General features: G+C 50.0%; 1 protein-coding gene across 5 annotated transcripts in view; it reads left to right on the top strand.

Moving 5' to 3' along the window:
- The first annotated feature begins 8539 nt into the window (after window positions 1–8539).
- WDR4 (WD repeat domain 4) overlaps window positions 8540–24625 on the top strand; it is a 65816-nt gene continuing 49730 nt past the window's right edge. For 2 of the 5 annotated variants that reach the window (XM_054468407.2, XM_054468408.2), the window contains exons 1-4: window positions 8540–8716; window positions 11323–11388; window positions 13993–14133; window positions 23692–23848. In XM_054468407.2, the coding sequence (XP_054324382.1) occupies window positions 8628–8716; window positions 11323–11388; window positions 13993–14133; window positions 23692–23848 (453 nt within the window). In that variant the 5' untranslated portion in view covers window positions 8540–8627. Of the gene's footprint in view, window positions 8717–11322; window positions 11389–13992; window positions 14134–23691; window positions 23849–24625 lie in introns of those variants that run through there. The other 3 variants (XR_010125259.1, XM_054468409.2, XM_054468411.2) reach the window with 2 other exon arrangements.

Genomic DNA, 24625 nt, shown 5'->3' with positions numbered 1-24625 from the left:
TCTGCACTTTAGGAGGCCGAGGCAGGAGGATTGCTTGAGCCCTGGAGTTTGAGACCAGCTTGGGCAATAGTGAGACTCTGCCTCTTTATAAAATTAAAAAAAAAAAAATTAGGCCAGGCACCGTGGCCCACACCTGTAATCCCAGCACTTTGGGAGGCCAAGGTGGGCGGATCACCTGAGGCTGGGAGTTCTAGACTAGCCTGACCAACACGGAGAAACCCCGTCTCTACTAAAAATACAAAATTAGCCGGGCGTGGTGGTGCTTGCGTGTAACCCAAGCTACTCGGGAGGCTGAGGCAGGAGAATCACTTGAACTCAGAAGGCAGAGGTTGCAGTGACTCGAGATTGCGCCATTGCACTCCAGCCTGGGCAACAGGAGTGAAACTCCGTCTAAAAATAAAATAAAAAGTAGTGGTGGGACATGGAGGCTCACCTGTTGGAAGCTGGGCCCTCCGTGGGCTTGTCCAGCAGCAGCAGGAGCCTTTCAGGAGACACATCCTACCAGTGAATTAACACCCTTGTTTCTCTTCCCTTTCTGCCCACCAGGCTTTCAGTGGGCTGGGGCTATTGGCTAACCCCAGCCAGGAGGGTGCTGGTTTATAGAAAGTTAAGACTTATTAAAACTTACACATATAGACACTTACAGACCACACATGATACCATTAGCATTAAAAAGAAATGTAAACAAATGTAAAGCTCGGCGGGCAATGACCCAAAGGCTGAGAAGCACAGCCTGCAGGGGCTCCCCGCTCCTCCCCAAAAGGCTGGGAATATACCTGGGGGCACAGGCCTTACACTGGCAAAGTGTTGGGCAAACTGGCAGTGTTTGTTAGCAAAGCCCATGGAACATCTAGAAACATCATTGAAAGGAATTCAAGAATTCAGCAAAACTGCTGGACGTGTGAACAATTTACAAAAGTCAATTGTATTTCTAGACACCAGCAACAAACAAAATTTTAAAAGGGTCCCATCTACACTAGCAAAATCCCTTATTTTTTGCTAAAAATAAAATTTAAAATTTTGTGCATACGCTTTCTGAATAAGATGATAACATTTTATTGTAAGACATTAATAAATGAAGAGGAAAAGGTGCTCCTAAATATTGTAAACGTGAATGTTCTTAAAAAAAAATCTAGGCTGGGCACGGTGGCTCATGCCTGTAATCCCAGCACTTTGGGAGGCCAAGGTGGTGGGATTGCCTAAGGTCAGGAGTTCGAGACCAGCCTGGCCAACATGGCAAAACCCTGTCTCTACTAAAAATACAAAAATTAGCTGGGCATGGTGGCATGTGACTGTAGTCCCAGCTACTCGGGAGGCTGAGACAGGAGAATCGCCTGAACCCCCAGCAGGTGGAGGTTGCAGTGAGCCGAGATCATGCCACTGTACTCCAGCCTGGGTGACAGAGCAAGACTGTCTCAAAAAAAAAAAAATCTATGCCGAGGCAGGAGGATTGCTTGAAGCTGGGGATTTGGCACTAGCCTGGGCAACAGAACAAGACCCCCGTCTCTATAAAAAATTTAAAAGTTAATAGGTCATGGTCATGCACACCTGTAGTCCCGGCCACTCAGGAGACCAAGATGGGACAATCCACTTGAGCCAAGGAGGTCAAGGCTGCAGTGAGCTGTGATTGTACTATTATAACTACTATACTCCAGCTTGGGGAACAGCCTGGGGACAGATTTAATATATATAAAATACATTCAATTACATTCTAATCAATATCCTAGCAGGGATTTTGGGGGAAATTGATAACCTAATTTATATCTATATCTATATATATATATTTTTTCTTTTTTTTTTTTGATGGAGTTTTGCTCTTTTTGCCCAGGCTGGAGTGCAATGGTGCGATCTCAGCTCACTGCAACCTCTGCCTCCTGGGTTCAGTGGTTCTCCTGCCTCAGCCTCCAGAGTAGCTGGGATTATAGGCACGTGCCACCATGCCCAGCTAATTTTGTATTTTTAGTAGAGATGGGGTTTCACCATGTTGGCCAGGCTGGTCTCGAACTCCTGACTTTAGGTGATCTGCCTGCCTCGGCTTCCCAAAGTGCTAGGATTACAGGCGTGAGCCACCGTGCCAGGCCCTAATTATAACATTTACATGGGAGTAATAAAGGGCTATGAATACCCAAGGCTTTCTTGGAGGAGGAAGAAGAGAGGAGAAGGGGGAAAATGTGAGGAAAAAAGGGTGAAGACTTGCCCTAGAAGATATTACATCTTCATATGCTGCTAGGGTGATTAGGTCTGTGTGGTATTTATTCACGGAGAGACAATTTGACAGTAGAATATAACAGTTCAATGAGAGACCCACACCTATTTAGAAACATAATATGTGGCCAGATGCACTGGTTCATGCCTGTAATCCCAGCAATTTGGGAAGCCAAGGTGGGTGGATCACTTGAAGTCAGGCATTCGAGACCAGCCTGGCCAACATGGTGAAACCCCATCTCTATCAAAAATACAAAAATTAGCTGGGTGTGGTGGCATGTGCCTATAATCCCAGCTGCTTGGGAGGCTAAGGCAGGAGAATCACTTGAAGCTGGGAGAGGGAGGTTGCAGTGAGCTGGATTGTGCCATTGCACTTCAGCCTGGGGGACACAGTGAGACTCTGAAACAAACAAACAAAAAAGACATAATAACAAGTGATGGTGAGGATATGGAGAAACTGGAACCACAATGTAGTGCTGGTGGGACTATAAAGTGCCATAGCCACTTTGTAAATCAGCTTGGCAGTCCCTGAAAAGGATTTTTTTTTTTTTTTTGAGGTGGAGTCTGGCTCCGTTGCCCAGGCTGGAGTGCAGTGGCATGATCTCGGCTCACTGCAACCTCTGCCTCCCGGGTTCAAGCGATTCTCCTGCCTCAGTCTCCTGAGTAGCTGGGATTACAGGTACGCAACACCACGACCAGCTAATTTTTGTATTTTTAGTAGAAATGGGGTTTCACAATGTTGGTCAGGCTGATTTCGAACTCCTGACCTTGTGATCCACCCACCTCGGCCTCCCAAAGTGCTGGGATTACAGGTGTGATCCATCACCCAGGCTGGAGTGCAGTGGTGCAATCTCAGCTCATTGCAACCTCCACCTCCCAGGTTCAATCCACCACACCTGGCCAGTTCCTGAAAAGTTTAAATGTTACCATATGACTCAACAATTCCATTCCCAGTGGAATGTTCACAACACCATTATTCATTATAGCCAAAAGGTGGGAAATCCCAAACTGCCTATCAACCAATGAGCGGATAAACAAAATGTGATATATGTGATATATGCATTCAGTGGAATATTATTCGGCCATAAAAAGCAGTGAAGTACTGACACATGCTACAATATCCATGAACCTTGGAAACATAATATTCAGTGATAGAAGCCAGATTATATGAAATGTCCAGACTAGCAAAATCCATAAAACAGAAAGTAGATTAATGGTTACCAGGGGTTTGTGGGGAGGGTGAAAGGGGGAGTGACTGCTACTGGGTTTAAGATTTATTTTGTGGGTGATGAAAATGTTCTAAAATTGCGGTGATGGATGCACAATTCTGTGTATATACTAAAACCCACTGAAATATACACATTACCACATATCAGGTGGATTACAACAGTAAGAATTTATTCTCACAGTTCTGGAGGCCAGAAGTCTGAAGTCAGGGTGTTGGCTGGGCCACGCTCCTTCTGAAAGGTCTAGGGGAGAATTCTTCCTCATCTTTCTCTTGGCTGTTGGTGTTGCCAGCAATCCTTGAATTATGGCCACATAACTTCAATCTCTGTTTCTGTCTTCATCTGCCATTCTCCTCTGTCTTCTCCCTTCTCTTCTCAGTACACATGACATTCGATTTAGGGTCCACCCAAATCCAGGATGCTCTCATTTTGCGATCCTTAATTACATTAGAAAAGACCCTTTCCCCAAAAAAGGTCACATCCCCAGTTTCCAGGCGTGGGCATACATTTTAGAGGGTCACCTTTCAGCCCACTACGACCACCATGAAATTAATAGGTCTTTGTCTATTTTTGTTTTTATACAATTTTTTTTTTAAACTCAAGGACCATAAGATGATGCTTACGTCGTCTTGCCAGTTTGTAAAAAAAAAAAAAAAAAAAGGGTAACTTTTTGCCCATTTTTCTTTCTTTCTTCTTTTTTTTTTGAGACAGAGTCTCACTCTGTCACCCAGGTTGGAGTGCAGTGGCGCAATCTCGGCTCACTGCAATCTCCACCTCCTGGGTTCAAGTGATTCTCATGCCTCAGCCTCCTGAGTATCTGGGACTACAGGCGCGCACCACCACTCCCAGCTGATTTTTCTTTTTTTTTTTTTTTTTTTGAGACGGAGTGTCGCTGTCACCCAGGCTGGAGTGCAGTGGTGCGATTTTGGCTCACTGCAGGCTCCGTCCCCCGGGGTTCACACCATTCTCCTGCCTCAGCCTCCCGAGTAGCTGGGACTACAGGCGCCCGCCACCTCGCCCGGCTAATTTTTTGTATTTTTGGTAGAGACGGGGTTTCACCATGTTAGCCAGGATGGTCTCGATCTCCTGACCTCGTGATCCACCCGCCTCGGCCTCCCAAAGTGCTGGGATTACAGGTGTGAGCCACTGCGCCCGGCCCCCAGCTGATTTTTCTTTTTTTTTTGAGACGGAGTCTTGCTCTGTCACCCAGGCTGGAGTGCAGTGGCGTGATCTCGGCTCATTGCAACCTCCACCTCCCAGGTTCAAGCAGTTGTCCTGCCTCAGCCTCCCAAGTAGCTGGGACTACAGGTGCCTGCCACCACGCCCGGCTAATTTTTGTATTTTTAGTACAGACGGGGTTTCACTGTGTTGGCCAGGCTGGTCTCGAACTCTTGACCTCAGGTGATCCACTCGTCTTGGCCTCTCAAAGTGCTGGGATTACAGGCGTTAGCCACTGCGCCTGGCCTGATTTTTGTATTTTTAGTAGAGATGGGGTTTCACCATGTTGGCCAGGCTGGTCTCAAACTCCTGACCTCAATTGATTCTCCTACGTTGGCCTCCCAAAGTGCTGGGATTACAGGCGTGAGTCACCGTGCCTGGCCTTTTTGCCCATTTTTCTATTGTGCTAATGGAAGGATTCTCAGGTTCCTAATACCTTTTACTCAGGACAGGACTAGAAATACAACACAACAATCCATAAGTTTTTTTTTCTTTTTTCTGAGATGGAGTTTCACTTTTGTTGCCCAGGCTGGAGTGCAGTGGGTGATCTCGGCTCACTGTAACCTCCACCTCCTGGGTTCTAGTGATTCTCCTGCCTCAGCCTTCTGAGTAGCTGGGATTACAGGTGCACGCCACCAAGCCCAGCTAATTTTTGTATTTTTAGTAGAGATGGGGTTTCACTGTGTTGGCCAGGCTGGTCTTGAACTCCAGACCTCAGATGATCTGCTTGCCTTGGCCTCCCAAAGTGTTGGGATTACAGGTGTGAGCCACCGCACCCGGCCAATCCATGTTTCTTAATTGAAAAAGAAAGCCCACACTCACTCTAGGCTAATGTAATCGATGAATTATAAAAATGGCCATAGTTGGGCCGGGCGCAGTGGCTCACGCCTGTAATCCCAACACTTTGGGAGGCCGAGGCGGGTGGATCACCTGAGGCCAGGAGTTCGAGACCAGCCTGACTAACATGGCTCATGGATCACACCTGTAATCCCAGCACTTTGGGAGGCCAAGGTAGGAGAATCAATTGAGGTCAGGAGTTTGAGACCAGCCTGGCCAACATGGTGAAACCCCATCTCTACTAAAAATACAAAATTAGCTGGGCACGGTGGCGCATGCCTGTAATTCCAGCTACTTGGGAGGCTGATGCAGAATTGCTTGAACCTGGAAGGCAGAGGTTTTCGTGAGCGGAGATCACGCCATTGCACTCCAGCCTGGGCAACAAGAGTGAAACTCCGCCTCAAAAAAAAAAAAAAAAAAAAGCCATAGTTTTCATGAGCTTGTTGATCTATATTATCTAGGACTGCAAGGAAGATATGCATGCTACAGACATTTGTATCTAGCAGTGGGTGCTACTGTAACATGTGGCATTAGCTTTGGACTAGAAGCCTGGAAAAGCAGTGGAGAAATTGGCAGTGAACACTGGAACAATGGTGAGAAAAAGTACGGGAGGTGGACAAATGGAGAATGACTCTATGTCATGGTGAAGGATTTGTAAAATTGTTGCCCTTCAATAAGATGGGCAGAGAAAAAGGCAACTACTGAACTCTGGGACTTGAAAACGATCACTCAGTATAATGTTGAGATTAACCTGTGTTTCTTTTGCTTGAATATGTTGAGACATTTATAAAAAAGAGTGTGGTTAAAAAACAAACAAAGAAACTGGTCAGCAGAATTTAGAGCACACTTTGGGTTGGAGCTGGGGAAAGTATTATTAGACTCAATAGGTGGTAACAAGTTCTCAAAGTAAGTCATAACCTGGGCCAAAGATCAAATTCAGAGTGGCGCTAGTAAAATATGGCCTTAAGAATAATGCTGAAGTCAAGGTGATCTCAATGATTTAAATGTTAACTAGTGGCCGGGAGCTGTGGCTCATGCCTGTAATATCAGCACTTTGGGAGGCTGAGGCAGGTGGATCACGAGGTCAGGAGATCGAGATCATCTTGGCTAACATGGTGAAACCCCATCTCTACTAAAAATACAAAAAATTAGCTGGGCATGGTGGCGGGTGCCTGTACCAGCTACTCGGGGAAGCTGAGGCAAGAGAATGGCGTGAACCCAGGAGGCCAAGCTTGCAGTGAGCTGAGATCACGTCACTGCACTCCAGCCTGGGTGACAGCGCGAGACTCTTGTCTAAAAAAATAAATAAATGTTAACTAGTATACCCTTTCAGCAATATACAAATATTTATTAAAAATCTTAGTGAGGCTTGTTTCAACAAGACTAGTGGGAGTGTTGGCCAGGCGCGGTGGCTCACGCCTGTAATCCCAGCACTTTGGGAGGCCAAGGCAGGTGGATCACAAGGTCAGGAGATCCAGACCATCCTGGCTAACACGGTGAAACCCCGTCTCCACTAAAAAATACAAAAAATTAGCCGGGCGTGGTGGCGGGCGCCTGTAGTCCCAGCTACTCAGGAGGCTGAGGCAGGAGAATGGCGTGAACCTGGGAGGTGGAGGTTGCAGTTAGCCGAGATCGCGCCACTGCACTCCAGCCTGGGCGACAGAGCGAGACTCCGTCTTAAAAAAAAAAAAAAAAAAAAAAAAAAAAAGACTAGTGGGAGTGGCTTCTGGGGCATGGAGAGCACCTGAATCAGATTCTTGAGAAGCCCACAAAGTTTTTAAGGGACTTGTAGTGAACAAAGCACCACCAGCTGCCAAAATGTGGACAGAACAGTTTAGAGTGAAAAAAGGTCTGTGGGCTCACAATTTACTAATGACAGGAAGTAGGTTGAGAAAGTTTCTCAAAGGGCACATTCTTCAAAACGGCCAAGAAGGTGCTGGAAAAGGAGAGTCACCCAAGAGGGCACAGGCAAGAGCTGTGCTGAGATACAGCCCGGGGAGATACTCCCAGGAAGCAGAACTCGGGCCTGGTTAAGGAAGACTTCTTATTCTTGTAGGGCCTGAAAACATCTTCCAGTAGGATTTCAGAATTGCTTTGGACCAGTGATTGCTCTGTCTCCTCCTCTTCTCATTTTCACATGCAAGTATTTATTGTGGTTATCTGGTCCCGGCTCACCATCATATGTTGCATGCATGGGAGAGAAAATTCATCTTTTTAGTTTGTAAGTCTCTGGATCAAGAGGAGCTGCACCGGACAAGCCAATCTAAAACAGACCGTGAGATCCTAGATTTTGTGTCTGATGCTGGGATTGTAAGAGGCTTTTGGGGATCTTGGGATGAACACTGGAAACTAACCATAGTTTGGGTTGAAAATATCACTCCAGTTCGGAGATTTTAAGGCATCTTTGGCTTGTCTAAGTGCAAAGATTCAGTAGGCTTACTTCAAGCGACCTCAGACTTGACGCCACCCGAGACACCCACACCCATGACCACATCTTGGACTTTTTTTTTTTGAGAGAGAGTCTCGCTCTGTCGCCCTGGCTGGAGTGCAGTGGGGCGATCTCGACTCACTGCAACCTCCGCCTCCCGGGTTCAGGCAATTCTTCTGTCTCAGCCTCCCAAGTAGTTGGGGTTACAGTCGCACGCCACCACGCCCAGCAAATTTTTGTATTTTTAGTAGAAACGGGGTTTCACCATATTGGTCAGGCTGGTCTCGAACTGCTGACTTCATGTGAGCCACGGCCCCCGGCTCATTCACTTCTTGAAGGATCATTTACCAGGCATCTAGTAGCTATCAGGTCCTACGTCTCTCCAGCTACCGCGGAAAAAGATCCAGAACCAGCCCTACCCCGTCTAGAGGAAAGATGAACATTAGGCAAGCACTTGGAATCATGCGAAGTGACCTCCATCAGATCACCTTGGTGAGTGAAGTGCCAAGCCCGAAACACCAAAGGCCACAGCCACAACCAGGAGGACGGTTACAGCACCTTCCACGCATGCTCAAGGCAGGCTCGTCCTTGAGCATGCGCGGTAGGTGGGGGATACGTCATCTCTCGGCGTCTGCGCCTGGCGTCACCGACCGGTGCGGACAGGAAGAGGCTCTGGGCTGGCACATGTGTATGGCGGCGAGGCGGGCTGGTACATGGCGGGCTCTGTGGGACTGGAGTTGTGCGAACAGACGCTGGTGGTGCGGGGCGGCAGCCGATTCCTGGCCACCTCCACAGCAAGCAGGTGAGGGGGCCTTGGTCTTGGAACAGGGAGACCAGGCTGCGGGCGCGCGTCGGGTCCTGGCGACCCCGCTTCTCCCGCACCGCCTGGTCGCACCCACTCTGGGGTGACTCTGGGGAACTCCGCTCCAGCCCGCGAGCCCTCCGCCGCTGTATCGGTCTGGCCGCGTCTCTGCGCCTGGAGGGTCCGCTTTCGGCGCCCGCTCCCCGGCCCCCGGCGCGCTCATTGCCCTAGATGGCTGGTCTGCGGTGTTCTTGCCCGGTTACCGCCGGGTCACTTCCGGTCTCCGCAGCGCCGGCGGGGACCGGGTGAGCAGAGCACGTGGGGTGACGCTGACCAGTCAGCAAGGCCCGGCTGAACACGCTCTGGGGAATTGGGAAGAAGCGGGTCTCGGGTCTCCCTGGTGAGAAGGGAGGGGCTTACTCACTGGGAGCTCACTGACCTCCGAGCGCGCTCCCCCTCCTTGCAGGGTTGCCTGTTCTCTCTTCCCGGCCTGCATCCACTCACCTGGCCTTAATTGCTCCTTAGGGCTCTAGGTTATCTCCGACACTTACCCAACCCAAGGGTGCATGTGGAGCTCGCAGCGCGCACCTCCCTAGTGGCCCTTCACACGGCTCGGGTTTTGCTTTCCGTAATTTTATTCTCCTTCCTTAGTGCATCGCCAGTGCTAGGACGACGCCGGGGATTTTTAACTTAGTAAATGTTTGTTGATGGAATAGTCCTAACTCAGGACTCTCGGAGCAATTAGTAGTGCTGTCAGTTTCAGCCCCTCGTTTCCCAGGTTATTTGTGATTTCATACTTGAAACGGACGACGTGTCTGGCAGATATACTGTATATTCTTTGTTCTTTTGGTTTCAGAAAGCCAATTCGATGTTAAATTAGGCCTTACAAAAATTGTACTCAGAAACCTGTCGCATATCCCAGATGATTTTGTTTTAGAGACTCACGGTCTAATACCTGCCAGAGTGAGCTGTGGATATATTAGACATGATTTGCTTACCTTCAGTCTATGCATTTTGAGGAAATTCTAGTGGCTGGTGGAGTTTCTGACTTGGAAGACAAGTCCACGGTTCCACATGGAAAGTATTTTGGTGCACTCACTTTAAAGGCTATAAATATGTACAAGATACGTGCCAGGGGGTGAGGATGGGATAAACCGAAGAGAGTTTAGGTTCAGTATGGAAGATGGGTGATTCTTAGTTGGTAAGTGCTTGGGGTCATGGGAACACTTTCAGGTAGGTGAAATATGTTTCTAAATAGTAATGGCTCTTTGAAATTTGTATACAGAATCCCAATGAAAACTCAACAGTATCAGAACGTAATTTCTTTTTTTTTTTTTTTTTTTTTTTTGAGAAGGAGTCTCGCTCTGTCGCCCAGGCTGGAGTGCAGTGGCGCGATCTTGGCTCACTGCAAGCTCCGCCTCCCGGATTCACGCCATTCTCCTGCCTCAGCCTCCCGAGTAGTTGGGACTGCAGGCGCCTGCCACCATGCCTGGCTAATTTTTTGTATTTTTAGTGGAGATGGGGTTTCACTGTGTTAGCCAGGCTGGTCTCGATCTCCTGACTTCGTGATCCGCCCGTCTCGGCCTCCCAAAGTGCTGGGATTACAGGCGTGAACCACCGCGCCCGGCCCATAATTTCTTATAACCATGTCGCATAGATTTTGTGGTGCCTAAAAGAATAGCATATTAATTTCTATTGAGTATTTATCCCTCATTTGTTTTACTGAACTTTTTTTTTCCACAGAACTATGCAGTATGACATACTTCAATAAGAGATTAAGCAAATAAAGTTTGTTAACTGTTCCCTGAAATATTGTATCTAGACAGTTTTCTTGTCAAGTATACAACTTTTAATTTAATGAGTGTGCAAATATTTTTTGTTCCACAGAGAAAAAAATCAACTTTTTTTTTTTTTTTTTAAACAAAGTGCTCCTTTAAAAATCATTGTTAGGCTGGGCGCAGTGGCTCGGCCTATAATCTCAGCACTTTGGGAGGCTGAGGCGGGCGGATCACCTGCGGTCAGGAGTTTGAGACCAGCCTGGCCAACATGGCGAAACCCCGTCTCTACCAAAACTACAAAAATTAGCCAGGCGTGGTGGCAGATACCTGTAATTCCAGCTACCGGGAAGGCTGAGGCAGGAGAATTGCTTGAACCCAGGAGGGAGAGGTTGCAGTGACCTGAGATCGTGCCCTTGCACTCCAGCCTGAGTGACAGAGTGAGACTCCAACTCAAAAAAAAAAAAAAAAAAAAATTAGGGCCAAGCTCAGTGGCTCACACCTGTGAGCACTTTCGGAGGCTAAGGTGGGTGGATCACCTGAGGTTGGGAGTTTGAGATCAGCCTGACCAACATGGAGAAACCCCGTTTCTACAAAAAATACAAAATTAGCCGGGAGTGGTGGTGCATGCCTGTAATCTCAGCTACTGGGGAGGCTGAGGCAGGAGAATTGTTTGAACCTGAGAGGTGGAGGTTGCGGTGAGCCGAGATCGCGCCATTGCACTCGAGCCTGGACAACGAGAGCGAAACTCCGTCTCAAAAAAAAAAAAAAAATTTGTTATTTGTCTCTAATGATAACTCCTTTTAAAATTATTCTGTTATTTCTCTTTAGTGATGATGACAGCCTTTTCATCTATGACTGCAGTGCTGCAGAAAAGAAGTCACAAGAAAATAAAGGGTGAGATGTGGGGAAGCTTTTTCGGGGCCTGCTTTAATGGTTCGATAATGGGACCAGAGGGTCTAAGAAGCAATTGTCTTACTTGCTGAATTCTTAGCTTGTGTCACACAGTGGTGCGGATAAGTAGCACCTCAGGAGAGACATGTAAAAGTAACTTTCAAGTTAGGCATTAAGAGTACATTGTTGGCTGGGCATGGTGGCTTATGCCTGTAATCCCAGCACTTTGGGAGGCCGAGGTGGGTGGATCACCTGAGGTCAGAAGTTCCAGACCATCGTGGCCAACATGGTGAAACCCTGTCTCTACTAAAAATACAAAAAATTAGCTGGGCATGGTGGCAGGCACCTGTAATCCCATCTACTTGGGAGGTTGAGGCACAAGAATCACTTGAACCTGGGAGGCGGAGGTTGCAGAGAGCTGAGATTGCGGCATTGCACTCCAGCCGGGGGATAGAGCAAGACTCTGTCTCCAAAAAAAAAATAAAAAAAAGAGTGCAGTGTTAGTGCCGGGTGCGGTGGCTCATGCCTATAATCTCAGCACTTTGGGAGGGCAGGGTGCTGACTGAGGTCAGAAGTTCAAAGCCAGCCTTGCCAATGTGATGAAACTCCATCTCTACTAACAATAAAATAGCCAGGTATGATGGTGGGCGCCTGTAGTCCCAGCTGCTCGGGAGGCTGAGGCGGGAGAATCGCTTGAACCTAGGAGGCGGAGGTTGCGGTCGGCCAAGGTTGAAATGGAGTCTTGCCCTGTCGCCAGGCTGGAGTGCAGTGGCGCTATCTCGGCTCACTGCAACCTTCACCTCCTGGGTTTAAGTGATTCTCCTGCCTCAGCCTCTTGAGTAGCTGGGACTACAGGCACATGCCACCATGCCCGGCTAATTTTTTTTTGTATTTTTAGTAGAGACGGGGTTTTACCATGTTGGCCAGGATGGTCTTGATCTCCTGACCTCGTGATCCACCTGCCTCGGCCTCCCAAAGTGCTGGGATTACAGGTGTGAGGCACCGCGCCAGGGCTGCCTGACTAATTTTTGTAGTTTTTTGTAGAGACGTGGTTTCGCCATGTTACCCAGGCTGGTCTTGAACTCCTGAGCTCAAGCGATCCTCTCGCCTTGTCCTCCCAAAGTATCGGGGGACATTCAGCTAGATATTGGGCAAAATTCACCCCTGATATTTCACGTAGGTTCTTTTCTATTTTCCCTAAGTGTTGGCCGGTTTGAGAAATAAAGGGACAGAGTACAAAAGAAATTTTAAAGCTGGGCGACCGGGGGAGACATCACATGTCAGTAGGTTCCGTGAGGCCCCCAGAGCCGTAAAACCAGCAGGTTTTTTAATTAGGGATTTTCAAAAGGGGAGGGAGTGTACGAATAGGGTGTGGATCACAGACATCAAGTACTTCACAAGGTAATAGAATATCACAAGGCAAATGGAGGCAGGGCGAGATCACAGGACCCGGGCGAAATTAAAATTGCTAATAAGTTTCGGGCACCATTGTCATTGATGACATCTTATCAGGAGACAGGGTTTGAGAGTAACCGGTCTGACCAAAATTTATTAGGCGGGAATTTCCTCGTCCTTATAAGCCTGGGAGTGCTATGGGAGACTGGGGCTTATTTCATCCCTACAGTCTCAACCAGAGACAGTCTCGACCAGAAGACGGCCACACCCAAGGGGGCCATTTTAGAGGCCCACCCTTGGGTGCATTTTCTTTCTCAGGGATGTTCCTTGCTGAGAAAAAGAATTCAGCTATATTTCTCCCATTTGCTTTTGAAAGAAGAGAAATATGGCTCTGTTCCACCCGGCTCACCAGCGGTCAGAGTTAAGGTTATCTCTCTTGTTCCCTGAACATTGCTGTTATCCTGTTCTTTTTTCAAGGTCCCCAGATTTCATATTGTTCAAACACACATGCTCTACAATTTGTGCAGTTAACGCAATCATCACGGGGTCCTGAGGCGACATACACCCTCCTTGTCTTAGGAGATGACAGGATTAAGGGATTAAAGTAAAGACAGGCATAGGAAATCACAAGGGTATTGATTGGGGAAGTGATAAATGTCCATGAAATCTTCACAATTTATGTTGAGATTGCAGTAAAGACAGGCATAAGGAATTATAAAAGTATTAATTTGGGGGACTAATAAATGTCCATGAAATCTTCACAATCCACGTTCTTCTGCCACGGTTTCAGCCGGTCCCTCCGTTTGGGGTCCCTGACTTCCCGCAACACCAAAGTGCTGAGATGATAGGTCTGAGCTACCACACCTGGCCTGTTACTAGTATTGTTAATGTGAGTTTATCCCTGCCTCTAGCCTTGGGTTAGTCCTTGCCCGTGAGGAAGAGGGCCATGTGTCTTTGAGGGTTCTTCCAGCTTAGCTCTCTGGGTTCTGGCATGTATGCTGGGAGATTTTCTGTTTAGTTAGGCTTCATGCTGATAAAATTAGAGCTGTTTTGAACTTCCCCATGTCCCTTTAATATGTCTGTATTTTGGCTACATGATCCCCTTAACAGTTTCTACCTCCTCCCATGTTAGAAATTACCACGCTAGCCAACAAGGAATGCAGCCTTATTTCCTTAGGTGAAGCTTAACCGTCTTCCTCCTCTCTTCCTCAGGGAGGACGCGCCCTTGGACCAGGGGAGCGGTGCGATTCTGGCGTCCACCTTCTCCAAGTCTGGCAGCTATTTTGCTTTAACCGATGACAGTAAGCGTCTGATTCTTTTCCGTACAAAACCATGGCAATGTCTGAGTGTCAGGTATGAGATGCTAACGCTGGATTCTTAAGATGTTGAATGCACACCTTGTCCTTGCATGCCTGTAGCAATAGTGACCATAACATGGTGATAAGTGGTTGACGCGGAGCTGCAGTTCGGTGCCAGACACCGCTTTCAGTGCCGTGTGTGTGTTGGCTGATCTGATCCTCACGGCAGCTCTGGGAGGGTGCAGGGGTGCTGTTCTGTCCCACGTTGGGTGGTGAACAGTTAGGTAGCAGACTCCGGTCAGTGGGCTCGGAAGACAGAGCCGGGTCCTGCTGCTGGTCCCTCCGCCTGCGTGTTGGTGCCCCTGTTTTCCAGGGCGGTCCTGCGTCCTTGCGATTAGCAGGAACAAGGCTGTGAGCCTGCCCTGGAGAGTGGTAGGGATTTGGGATCTGTTGAGGGGTCTGTACCATAGTATTAAGCTAGGTGAGTTTAGTGCACATATGTCTGAGTATCTGAAGAGTGGATGGGGGGTGGATCCATGGGGATGGGGATGGGGAGGCCAGTAAATCTGGCAAGAACGGAGATATCGCCATACCTTGCCCTCTTACCTAGCAAAGTCCAGAAAGGTTCTTCTGCCTTCCCTATTCCTCTTTTTTTATTTTTTTGAGACGGAGTTTTGCTTTTGTTGCCCAGGCTGGAGTGCAATGGCGTGGTCTTCGCTCATCGCAACCTCGACCTCCCGGGTTCAAGCGATTCTCCTGCCTCAGCTTCTCGAGTAGCTGGGATTACAGGCACTCGCCACCATGCCCGGCTAATTTTTTGTAATTTTAGTAGAGATGGGTTTTCACAATGTTAGCCAGGCCAGTCTTGAACTCCTGACCTCAGGTGATCTGCTGGCCTCAGCCACCCAAACTGCTGGGATTACAAGTGTGAGCCACTACGCGGCCTGTCTTTAAGATTTTTATTTCATCTTTTTTTTTTTTTTTTTTGGAGAAGGGTCTCATTCTGTCACCCAGGCTGGAATGCGGTGGTGTGATCTTGGCTTACTACAGCCTCCGCCTTCCAGGTTCAAGCAATTCTCCCACCTCAGCCTCTCCAGTAGCTGGGACTATAGGTGCACACCACCATGCCCAACTAATTTTTGTATTTTTTGCTGGAGACAGAGTTTCACCACATTGGCCAGGCTGGTCTTGAACTCCTGATCTCAGGTGATCCACCTGCCTCAGCCTCCCAAAGTGCTGGGATTATAGGCATGACCCACCGCTACCAGCCTCATCTTATTTTCAAAGAGAAGAGTAAAAACCCAAATTCAGCTGGGTGCAGTGGCTCCCACCTATAATCCTAGCACTTTGGGAGGCCGAGGCAGGCGGATCGGATCACCTGAGATCAGGAGTTCGAGACTAGCCTGGCCCACATGGCAAAACCCCGTCTCTACTAAAAATACAAAATTAGCCGGGCATGGTGGTGCGTGCCTGTAGTTCCAGCTACTCGGGTGGCCGAGGCAGGAGAATCTCCCGAACCTGGGAGGCGGAGGTTGCAGTGAGCCGAGATCGTGCCATTGCACTCCAGCCTGGGTGACGAGCAAAACTCTGTCCCAAAAAAAAAAAAGCCAAATTCTAGGTAGCATCAAAAGCAATGAATGCCTGCTCTGTCCTCACTTCCAGTCAGGTTAAAAAGAAAGCCCTGAAATGCTGCATCATTTCTACTGTATGTGTTTTTGTGTATACGGGTTCTACTACATATGTTTTTATGTATATGTGATTTACAATATGTTTTTGTGTCTTTCTGTATCAGGTAGGTAATAGATGCACATGGTTTAAAAACTTAACAAAATTAAACCAAAGAGTATGTGTCAGTCTCCCTTCTTACCCGCCTTCTGGCTCCTTTCCCATAGGCAGTGATGGTCTCCCAGTAGGAAAATGACTTTTAAATGCATGTCCCCACATGTCCGAGTTATAACTGATAATAAATGGCTGCTTCCACCTGACTGCTGTGGATCGCGTCATCTTTATCTTGAAAGGCCTGTGAACGGCATCCTCTTGCTAAGATAGCCACAACATGAGTAAGTCATTTAGGACCTAGAATAGAGAAGATGGGAAGTGTTTTCAGGATTCAGGGTGAATGCCTCAAGGTGGCCTTGAGGTGTCCTGCTCTGGGCCCCTCCACAGGGATCTCTGCAGGTGGCAGGGGCTTTCTAGTAGGTTGGCCTTGACTTTGGGTTTCTCAGACAACCTGTGGGAAGGAGGGATGGACAGGTTTTCACCTCTCAGTGTTGAAAGAAGATAGTAGTTGTCCTAGTCTGCTTGGACTGCCTAACAAGATACCACAGACTAGGGGCCTTAAATAACAATTTTCTCACAGTTGTAGAGGCTGGAAAACCAAGATCAAGGGGCTGGCAGGACAGGGCTGTTTCCTCTGAGGCCTCTCTCCTTGGCTTGCTGATGGCGTCTTCTCCCTGTGTCCTCACAGAGTTGTCCTTTTGTGTCTATGTCCTCATTTCCTATTCCTGAAAGGACACTGGTCAGATGGGGTCAGGGCTACCCCAGTGACCTCTGTTTCACCTCTGTAAAGGTCCTATCCAAATAGTTATATTCTGAGGTCCTAGGTAGGTCAGGGCTTCAACATAGGAGTTGTGGTTTGGAGGATTCAGTTAAGCACATAACAGTTCATCTTGCCTTTCGGACACTGGCTGCTGTAGAGACCTTTCATAATTCACATGAGATTCTCAAAGGGAGCTTTGACTCCCAAAAGTTAAAAATGAAATGATCTAAGAGAATCTGATGGTAATTTTTTTTTTTTATTTGAGACGGAGTTTCACTCTTGTTTCCCAGGCTGGAGTACAATGGTGCGATCTCAGCTCACTGCAACCTCTGCCTCCCAGGTTCAAGCAATTCTCCTGCCTCAATCTCCCAAGTAGCTCGGATTGCAAGCATGTGCCACCACGTCTGGCTAATTTTTTGTATTTTTAGTAGAGAAGGGGTTTCACCATGTTGGCCAGGCTGGTTTCGAACTCCTGACCTCAAGGTGATCCACCTGTCTCAGCCCCCCAAAGTGCTAGGATTACAGGAGTGAGCCACTGCGCCTGGCCTGGTAATTCTTTTCCTAAAGTAAAGGCCCTAGCTGAGCTCTGGCATAGGCATAGTGCACAAGAGCCACTTGGGTGTCTTGTGAAAGCACAGACTTTGTGATTCATTTCATCTGGGCTAGGCCATATGCTCTGCGATTTCTTTCTTTCTTTGTTTTGAGACAGAGTCTCGCTCTGTCACCCAGGCTGGAGTGTAGTGGCCCAATCCCGGCTCACTGCAACCTCCACCTCCCGGGTTCAAGCGATTCTTCTGCCTCAGCCTCCCGAGCAGCTGAGATTACTTAACCACCAGAGATGGGGTTTCACAATGTTGGCCAGGCTGGTCTTGAACTCCTGACCTCAGGTGATCCACCCACCTCGGCCTCCCAGGGTGCCGGGTTTACAGGTGTGAGCCACTGGCGCCTGGCCAGAAGAACAACTTTTTATATACTGAAGAATCATTTGTGTTTTGTAAACTTTTTTTTTCCATATCCTATGTTTTTCCATTGGGGTATTGTTTATTTGTAAGAGCTGTTTATATTTGGACACTTTATTTTTACAAAATAAGCCCATCTCCCAAAGTGTGGCTCTCAACATGGCCTTTCTGACACGGCCTTTCTGTGGCACAGGTGTTTAAGGTGAGCTGCACCGGTGTGTAAAGTGAGCTGCACAGGTGTGTAAGGTGAGCTGCACCGGTGTGTAAGGTGAGCTGCACCAGTAACCACTGAGACTGGATTAGCATTTTCCGGGACCCTTGCCTTAGCTGACAAAACTTCAAAGCCCTGGGGTCAAGAACAGGTGCACAGCTGAGATCCATGTGCCGACGTGTACATGGGTCTCAGACGTGATCCAGTTACTTAGACAACAGTGGAATGTGTGGGTTCCCGTTCAGCTATGGTGAGTGGGGTTGTAGAAATTGGGAGCGAATTCTCACTTGTCTGCTTCCCCTGGAGTACAGTTTGGTGTCCTCTCATGCTACCTTTTGCCTTTTTTATCCTTTGGTTTTGGTCCGTACAGAAAATTGGAAACCACTGAGAAGTACAAAATGAGAGCAATAACAAAAACCACCCTGAATTTCACCACCCAGAGCCAGAGTATGGGATGAGCACTGGGGCCAGGCCCTCCTCCTCTCTGCAGATGGATTACAGGATTTGCATGTGTTACATTGTAGCGGTGGTATGTGCTAGCCTGTAGCCTGTCGTCCCTGCCCAGGGCAGCGTGGACAACACTGTGTCATTCCCTGTAGCTGGGTTGTTACATTGTTTGCACTGTTCCACTGCTCAAATGCTACTGTTTCCTTGTACCTCTTCCTGCCTTTAAACTCTGGGAAGTTTGAGCCAGAGCAAGGGGGACAGCAGAGGTGTGGACAGTGTGGGTTTACTGGCACCAATGTGTGACAACACACACAGCGAAGCTTCCCAAGCCTTGTTGTCCAGCGGTTTTCTTGGGGTTGATCAAATGCTGTCGGGGTGGGTGACCTTTAGTTCCCAGCCCCTCCAGAGGTGGAGTGGGCACCTTGTGGCCCCAGGCCCCTGCCCTAAATGACGTACTTAGGCTGCCTGTGGGGTTCAAGGCCCCTACTCTTGGAGATGAGGCCAAAGGCAAGGTTAATTCTTCACTTTGCAGAGGGTGTACCCTGTGCCAAGGCTTTTGATGTCTGGTACCAGACACCATTTGAGGAGTAGCCACTTCCCGCAGGGGGTAGGGGAGGCTGGGTCTGGCCGTGTGTGCCACAGGCCTGGCTGGTGGTCGGGGTGAGCGGGCAGGGAGCTCACTCGTGTCTTGAAGACGCTAACTCTTTCAAGTCTGGACAGTGCTGTGGCTGTGAAGTTCTTAGGTTGCTAGAAAGATGGAAACGTGGGTGGAATGTCACTTCAGTGTGGGCTCGCTGTCCAGAGGTAGTGTCTCACTTTGAACCTGGGAGAAAGAGGATGTCCAGTCAGCCTGCCCACTGTGTCCTAGTTCCTAACAGTGGAGCTTCTTCACCCTGATGGAAGCATGGAGGCCCAGGGCTCCTCCAGGGGTTCTGACTCCTCCAAAGGGGCGGGGCCTCTGCTCCTGGCATCGTGCATGGCCCAGAGGAGGGAGGAATCTAGAATTCTCTCCACTCAGTGTGGTTGCCTGTGGCAGTTGGCTTCTTGGAGGAGGTCATTTGAGGTTGAGAGCTCCATAAGTTGGGACTCGTGGTGGATGCAGATCCCGCTGCAGCCTGGGCGGGTGGCGGGGCTTCTTCATCCTTGGTTGCAGGTGCTTTGCCAAGAGGGAGATGTCTTGCTATGTTGGCTCATCTTTTGAAGGTTGTGTGCTGGTGTGATTCTCTTTATGGAAGTACCTGGTCAAACTCTGGGAGGCTGGCATGGTGGCTCACGCCTATAATCCCAGCATTTTGAGGGGCCAAGGGGAGAGGATCCCTTGAGGCCAGCAGTTCGAGGCCAGTCTGGCCTCAACATAGCGAGATCTTGTCTCTACAAAGAAAAAAAAAAAGCACAAGTCCAAGAGTGGGCAGTGCAACTAGTTTAAGTACCCCAATCTGAAATTCAGAATCCTCCAAAATCTGAAATTTTGTGAGCATAGGGAAGATGCTCAAAGGAAATGCTCACTGGAATATTTTGGATTTTGGATTTTTAGGTTAGGGATGCTGAGCCAGTAAGTATTTGCAAATATTCCAAAACCTGAACAAATCTGAAGTGCAAAGCACTTTTGGTCCCGAGCATTTGGGATGAGAGATGGGCAGCCTGTGGCATGTGAGCAAGGAGCAGTGGCTGGCTCCTGGCAGTGCCCCTTTACCTGTGCGTTCACTTTTTTTTTTTTTCTGTGGAGCGGAGTGTCTCTTTGTCACCCAGGTTGGAGTGCAGTGGCACGGTCTTGGCTCACTGCAACCTCCACCTCCTGGGTTCAAGCGATTCTCCTGCCTCAGCCTCCTGAGTAGCTGGGATTATAGGAATGAGCCACCATGCCTGACTAATTTTTGTATTTTTAGTAGAGATGGGGTTTTGCCATGTTGGCCAGGCTGGTCTTGAACTCCTGACCTCAGATGATCTGCCCACCTTGGCTTCCCAAAGCTCTAGGATTACAGGCGTGAGCCACTGCGCCTGGCCTGCTCTTGGTTTTGAAAGTGATGTCAGCGGTATAACTTCGTGTAGGAAATGTTTGCCTTAGGTGGTATGGAAGAAGGACCATGTGATTTGATGCAGTCCAGGCAGCAGATTACAAAATCCCGTCTCGATGGTGTGGCTTGGGATTTCTCCTGACCTTGGTGTAGGGCACGCGCTGCTGCCTCCCCTTTCTCTAGTTGAACTGCAGGACAGTGGGTACAGGTGTGAAGTTACTGCCACTTTCAGCATTCCTTGGCAAATTCCTCAATAATCATCTTTTTAAAATTCCTTTAGAATTGTGGGTTTGTGAACTTTTCAGCATCGGGTGGAGTGAAATCTTTACCCTTTCTGTCAGTGAGAAATTGGAGGGGATTATTATGGCAGGAGGAGTAGATTTGGGGGATGAGAATGGGGCAGGGAGAGGGGCATAGGGTGAGTTTTATCAGGAGCTGCTTTCAAGGAGAGGACTAGGGTGAGTGGAACCATGCTGAGCTGGCAGGCAGCACCCTGTGGCTGGTCCACAAACATGGGGGCTGCTCCCCACACCTGGAGGCTTTTTATGCCTCTTAGATCTCAGACTCTTAGATCTGATGCACCATCTCCCCAGAACACCTCCCACGCTTAGCACATCCGCCTCCATCCAGTTTTAGAGGTTCCATGTACTTGTGGCCTATCTGCATTTCACTGAGGCCCTGCTCCGCTGTGGGATGCACCTGAGGTGGGCGAGACCCCAGGCCGCTTTGTTACTGTGCTGCTGCTGGTGAGCTTCCTGTTGAAGGGTTTTGGAGGCACAGCCAAGATGGAAGTTGTGGGCAGCAACGATTCTTTCCCAGGTAGCAGTTTAGAACCGCAAGGGCCAGAGGGCCTGCCACCTGGGCAGTCAGGAGACTCTTGGCCCGAGGGACTGAGGCCAGGTTTTCCAAACCGAAGATGAGGACACAGGGTGACAAGTGATACATTGATTTTGACATGTGTGTTTATGAGGGAGAAATCCTCCCAGTGGAGTCAGCGTTTCCGAAAACGACTGTGAGAGCCATGGCAGCACGTGGGAAAGGCAGAGCCCAATCGCTCTGCCCAGGGGATGGAGAGAGAGCGCCTGGCTGCTGGAGTGTGGGTGTGGATGGCGTCTGGTGTCCTCAGTGCCCTGTTGGGGCTGCCCAGGTGGCTTTCTGGAGGGGGGCTCGGGGCAGTGCCAACTCAGTCTGGGGGTTCAGGGCTCAGCCACTCGACTCCTGGCAGAGGACAGAAGGCATGGAGATGGGTGGCTACTTGCTGGGTTCTGCTGGTCTCTGGGCCGTGAACCCAGTGACTGTGGAGGGAGTGCTGAGACCCGAGACCCTGCACAGGCTGGGGGTCGGAGGGCGGGCGGGGTTGTGCCTCAGCTAGGGTGACAGGCCGGCTTGCCACTGGTCCAGTGAGCTGCCTCATTGTGTGACCTCCCTCGGATCCTAGCGCCCAAGCCTGTGAGGAAGGCTCAGCTGCGCCTAGAATCTGTGCCAGGATAAGCCCAGCTGGAGAGGCTGGGAGCCTCTGGCTGGGGCAGGACAAAGGGACGAGGAGCAGCTCCCTCTGCTGAGCCGGGCAGGAGGCACGGTGTCGGGGGCCATCTGTGCCACACGCCTTCCAGCCTGGCTGGGGGGATGAGCGCCCCGTGAGTCCAAGTCCCCCCTCCCTGTGGCATCCTCCTGGGCTGCTCCTCTCTGCCACCACGGTCGTGTTTGTGGCAGCTGCTTAATGAGCCCATCGGACATTGGGGGCTGTGTCGCTGGTGCAGTGCAGGGCTGTTTGTTTAAATGACGGCACACCCTGAGAATTCGGATTAATCTTGCTCCAGAGCGTAATTATCTTTCTTTGTCCTTGTTTCCTCTGTGTTTACCCCGTTATGCTTCCCTTCTGCCTCCCTTCTGCAGCTGTGCTGCATAGCCTCGAGGGAGGAGGAGGGATGCTGCTTCCAGCCTGGGGTGTGGCCCAAAGGTCCTGCCTGCCCTTTTCTGTCCTTCAGTCCCTCTGCCCCTGAGAGACACATAGGGGCCTCATTGAGGACAGCGTTCCTGAAGCTTCCATCTCCATTTCCAGCTGCAGTAGGCCAGGCACCCTGTACTTGTCTGCCTGGTGTCGTCTGCGTATTGGGCAGTGTGCGCTGCCACAGCCCTGGGGATGGGGAAGCAGGGCTGGCTGCCGTTCTGCAGTGATGCCCTGTGGCTAACTGCGTGTGTGGGAATCTGTGCTACAACTCATATCTATGTAAAATAGAACATATGGGTCCCTGCCTTGTGGAGAGGACATAAATACGGGACGATTCCAGTAGAAATGATGTGGAAATGAGAGCCCCAGGAAGTAGTGTAGCTCTGGGCCCTGGTGAATGAGAGGGAGCGAACTGTGACTTTGATTCTTACTGAACCAGTGTGCAAACGTGCTGCATCTGGAACTCTGGCGCATCCATGACTCTGGGTCAGGGTTGGACTCATGGATGTGCTGATCTGGATGTGGACTGGGGGAGCGCAGGCCTCTCACACTGGATAACCATGCTTCCTCCTGAGGAGTGTAGGGTGCTGCCTCACTGCTGCCCTGGGCTGGTTCCTGCCCCGAGGGTGGCCGGGCCCCTCCATCCCTCTGCAGGGCACGGGGCACGGCTCTCTGAGGCTCCTGGTTCGAGGCAGCAGAATGAGTAGCAGGGGTCAGTGTGGGTCAGGTCAGCGGCAAGGCTGGGGGCCCTGGAGGCTGGTGCCTGCCTTTGTCCTTGACCGTGGCCCCCAGCACACTCGGCGTTTATGGAGAGGGCCATTGTCTCCCTCAATGCACAATGAAGACTCTGGGGTTAAGGAACCATTCCCCCATTTCTTGACAGTTTTCAAACACACAGGAAAGTTGAGGATTTTGTCACCCATTTATCCACCACCTAGATCCCACCATCAGGAGCAATTTTCTTTTCTTTTTCTTCTTCTTTGAGATGGAGTCTCGCTCAGTCGCCCAGGCTGGAGTGCGGTGGCGCGATCTCGCCTTACTGCAAGCTCCACCTCCTGGGTTCATGCCATTCTCCTGCCTCAGCCTCCCGAGTGGCTGGGACTACAGGTGCCTGCCACCACGCCCGGCTAATTTTTTTTTTGTATTTTTAGTAGAGACACGGTTTCACCGTGTTAGCCAGGAGGGTGTCGATCTTCTGACCTTGTGATCCACCCGCCTTGGCCTCCCAAAGTGCTGGGATTACAGATGTGAGCCACTGCGCCCAGCCAGGAGCAATTTTCTTAAAAACGTTGTGAAAGTAAATTTGTCGAAGGCATTGGCCTTGTTCCAGTTGTTAGCATTGCTTAATTTTTTCGGCACCACCTTCAGCAGCTGGAAAACAGAGCATATAGCCAGGTACCGGTGCCTGCCACCACCCACGTGGCCTGCCAGGCTGTTGAGGCCCCTGTGCTGCTCCTGGAAGCTAACGGGGGTGTGTCTCTGGCCTTCTAGGACCGTGGCAAGGAGGTGTACAGCCCTGACCTTCACAGCCTCGGAGGAGAAGGTCTTGGTGGCCGACAAGTCTGGAGACGTCTACTCCTTTTCAGTGCTGGAGCCACACAGGTGTGGCCGTCTAGAGCTGGGGCACCTGTCTATGCTGTTAGATGTGGTAGGTGGGGGACGTGGTAGGTGGGAGACATGGCAGGTGTGGGACACGGTACATGGGGGATGTGGTACGTGGGGCATACGCTGAGTCAATGTCTACCTTGTCAAGGCTCAGGCACCTGTCCATGCTGTTAGACGCAGTACGTGGGGGACATGGTATGTGGGGTACAGGCTGAATCAACATCTGCCTGGTCTGCGCCCCAGCGTTTGGTGGGGAGAGTGGGGGCTCCCCCTTAGCAGGGACAGCCCTCTGCAGATTTGGGAGCAGGGGAGTGGTGGGAACAGGATTTAGGAAGGTGGAGCAGACAGCAGGGAGAATGAAGAAGGCAAGTGAGGCAGGAGGTGGCCAGTAGGGTGGCCCCAGGCTGGAAGTGAAGGTGTGGGAGGAGCAGGTGCAGCCATGAGCCTCTGGCTCCGCCTCCTTGGCCCGGAGCTGTGCCAGGTGCTATAGGAGCATCACCTCAGCACTGCTCCCAGCAGCCCCCACTCTATGTGCCCCGTGTGTCACAGACAGACACCTGGAGCCCCAGAGGGCCCAGGCCCACAGCCCAGGTGGTGGAGCTGGGATTGGACTCACGCAGGGACAGTCAGGAACAATGGCGAGTGTGGGGTATCAAGGGAACCTCACTGGGACTTGGTGACAGATGGGTGTGGGGACGTGTGACAGGAAGGCAAGGAAGGCAACCCAGTGTTGGGCAGGAGGGTGCAGCAGCCCTGGGGCGGGTGGAAATGGGAGTGGGGCTTGGATTTGCCGAGGTGCGGGAGACAGGCAGGCAGGGGT

Source organism: Pongo pygmaeus, chromosome 22, assembly GCF_028885625.2.
Source record: "Pongo pygmaeus isolate AG05252 chromosome 22, NHGRI_mPonPyg2-v2.0_pri, whole genome shotgun sequence".
Classification (NCBI taxonomy): Eukaryota; Metazoa; Chordata; class Mammalia; order Primates; family Hominidae; genus Pongo; species Pongo pygmaeus.
This window is presented reverse-complemented; position numbering and strand designations above follow the sequence as displayed.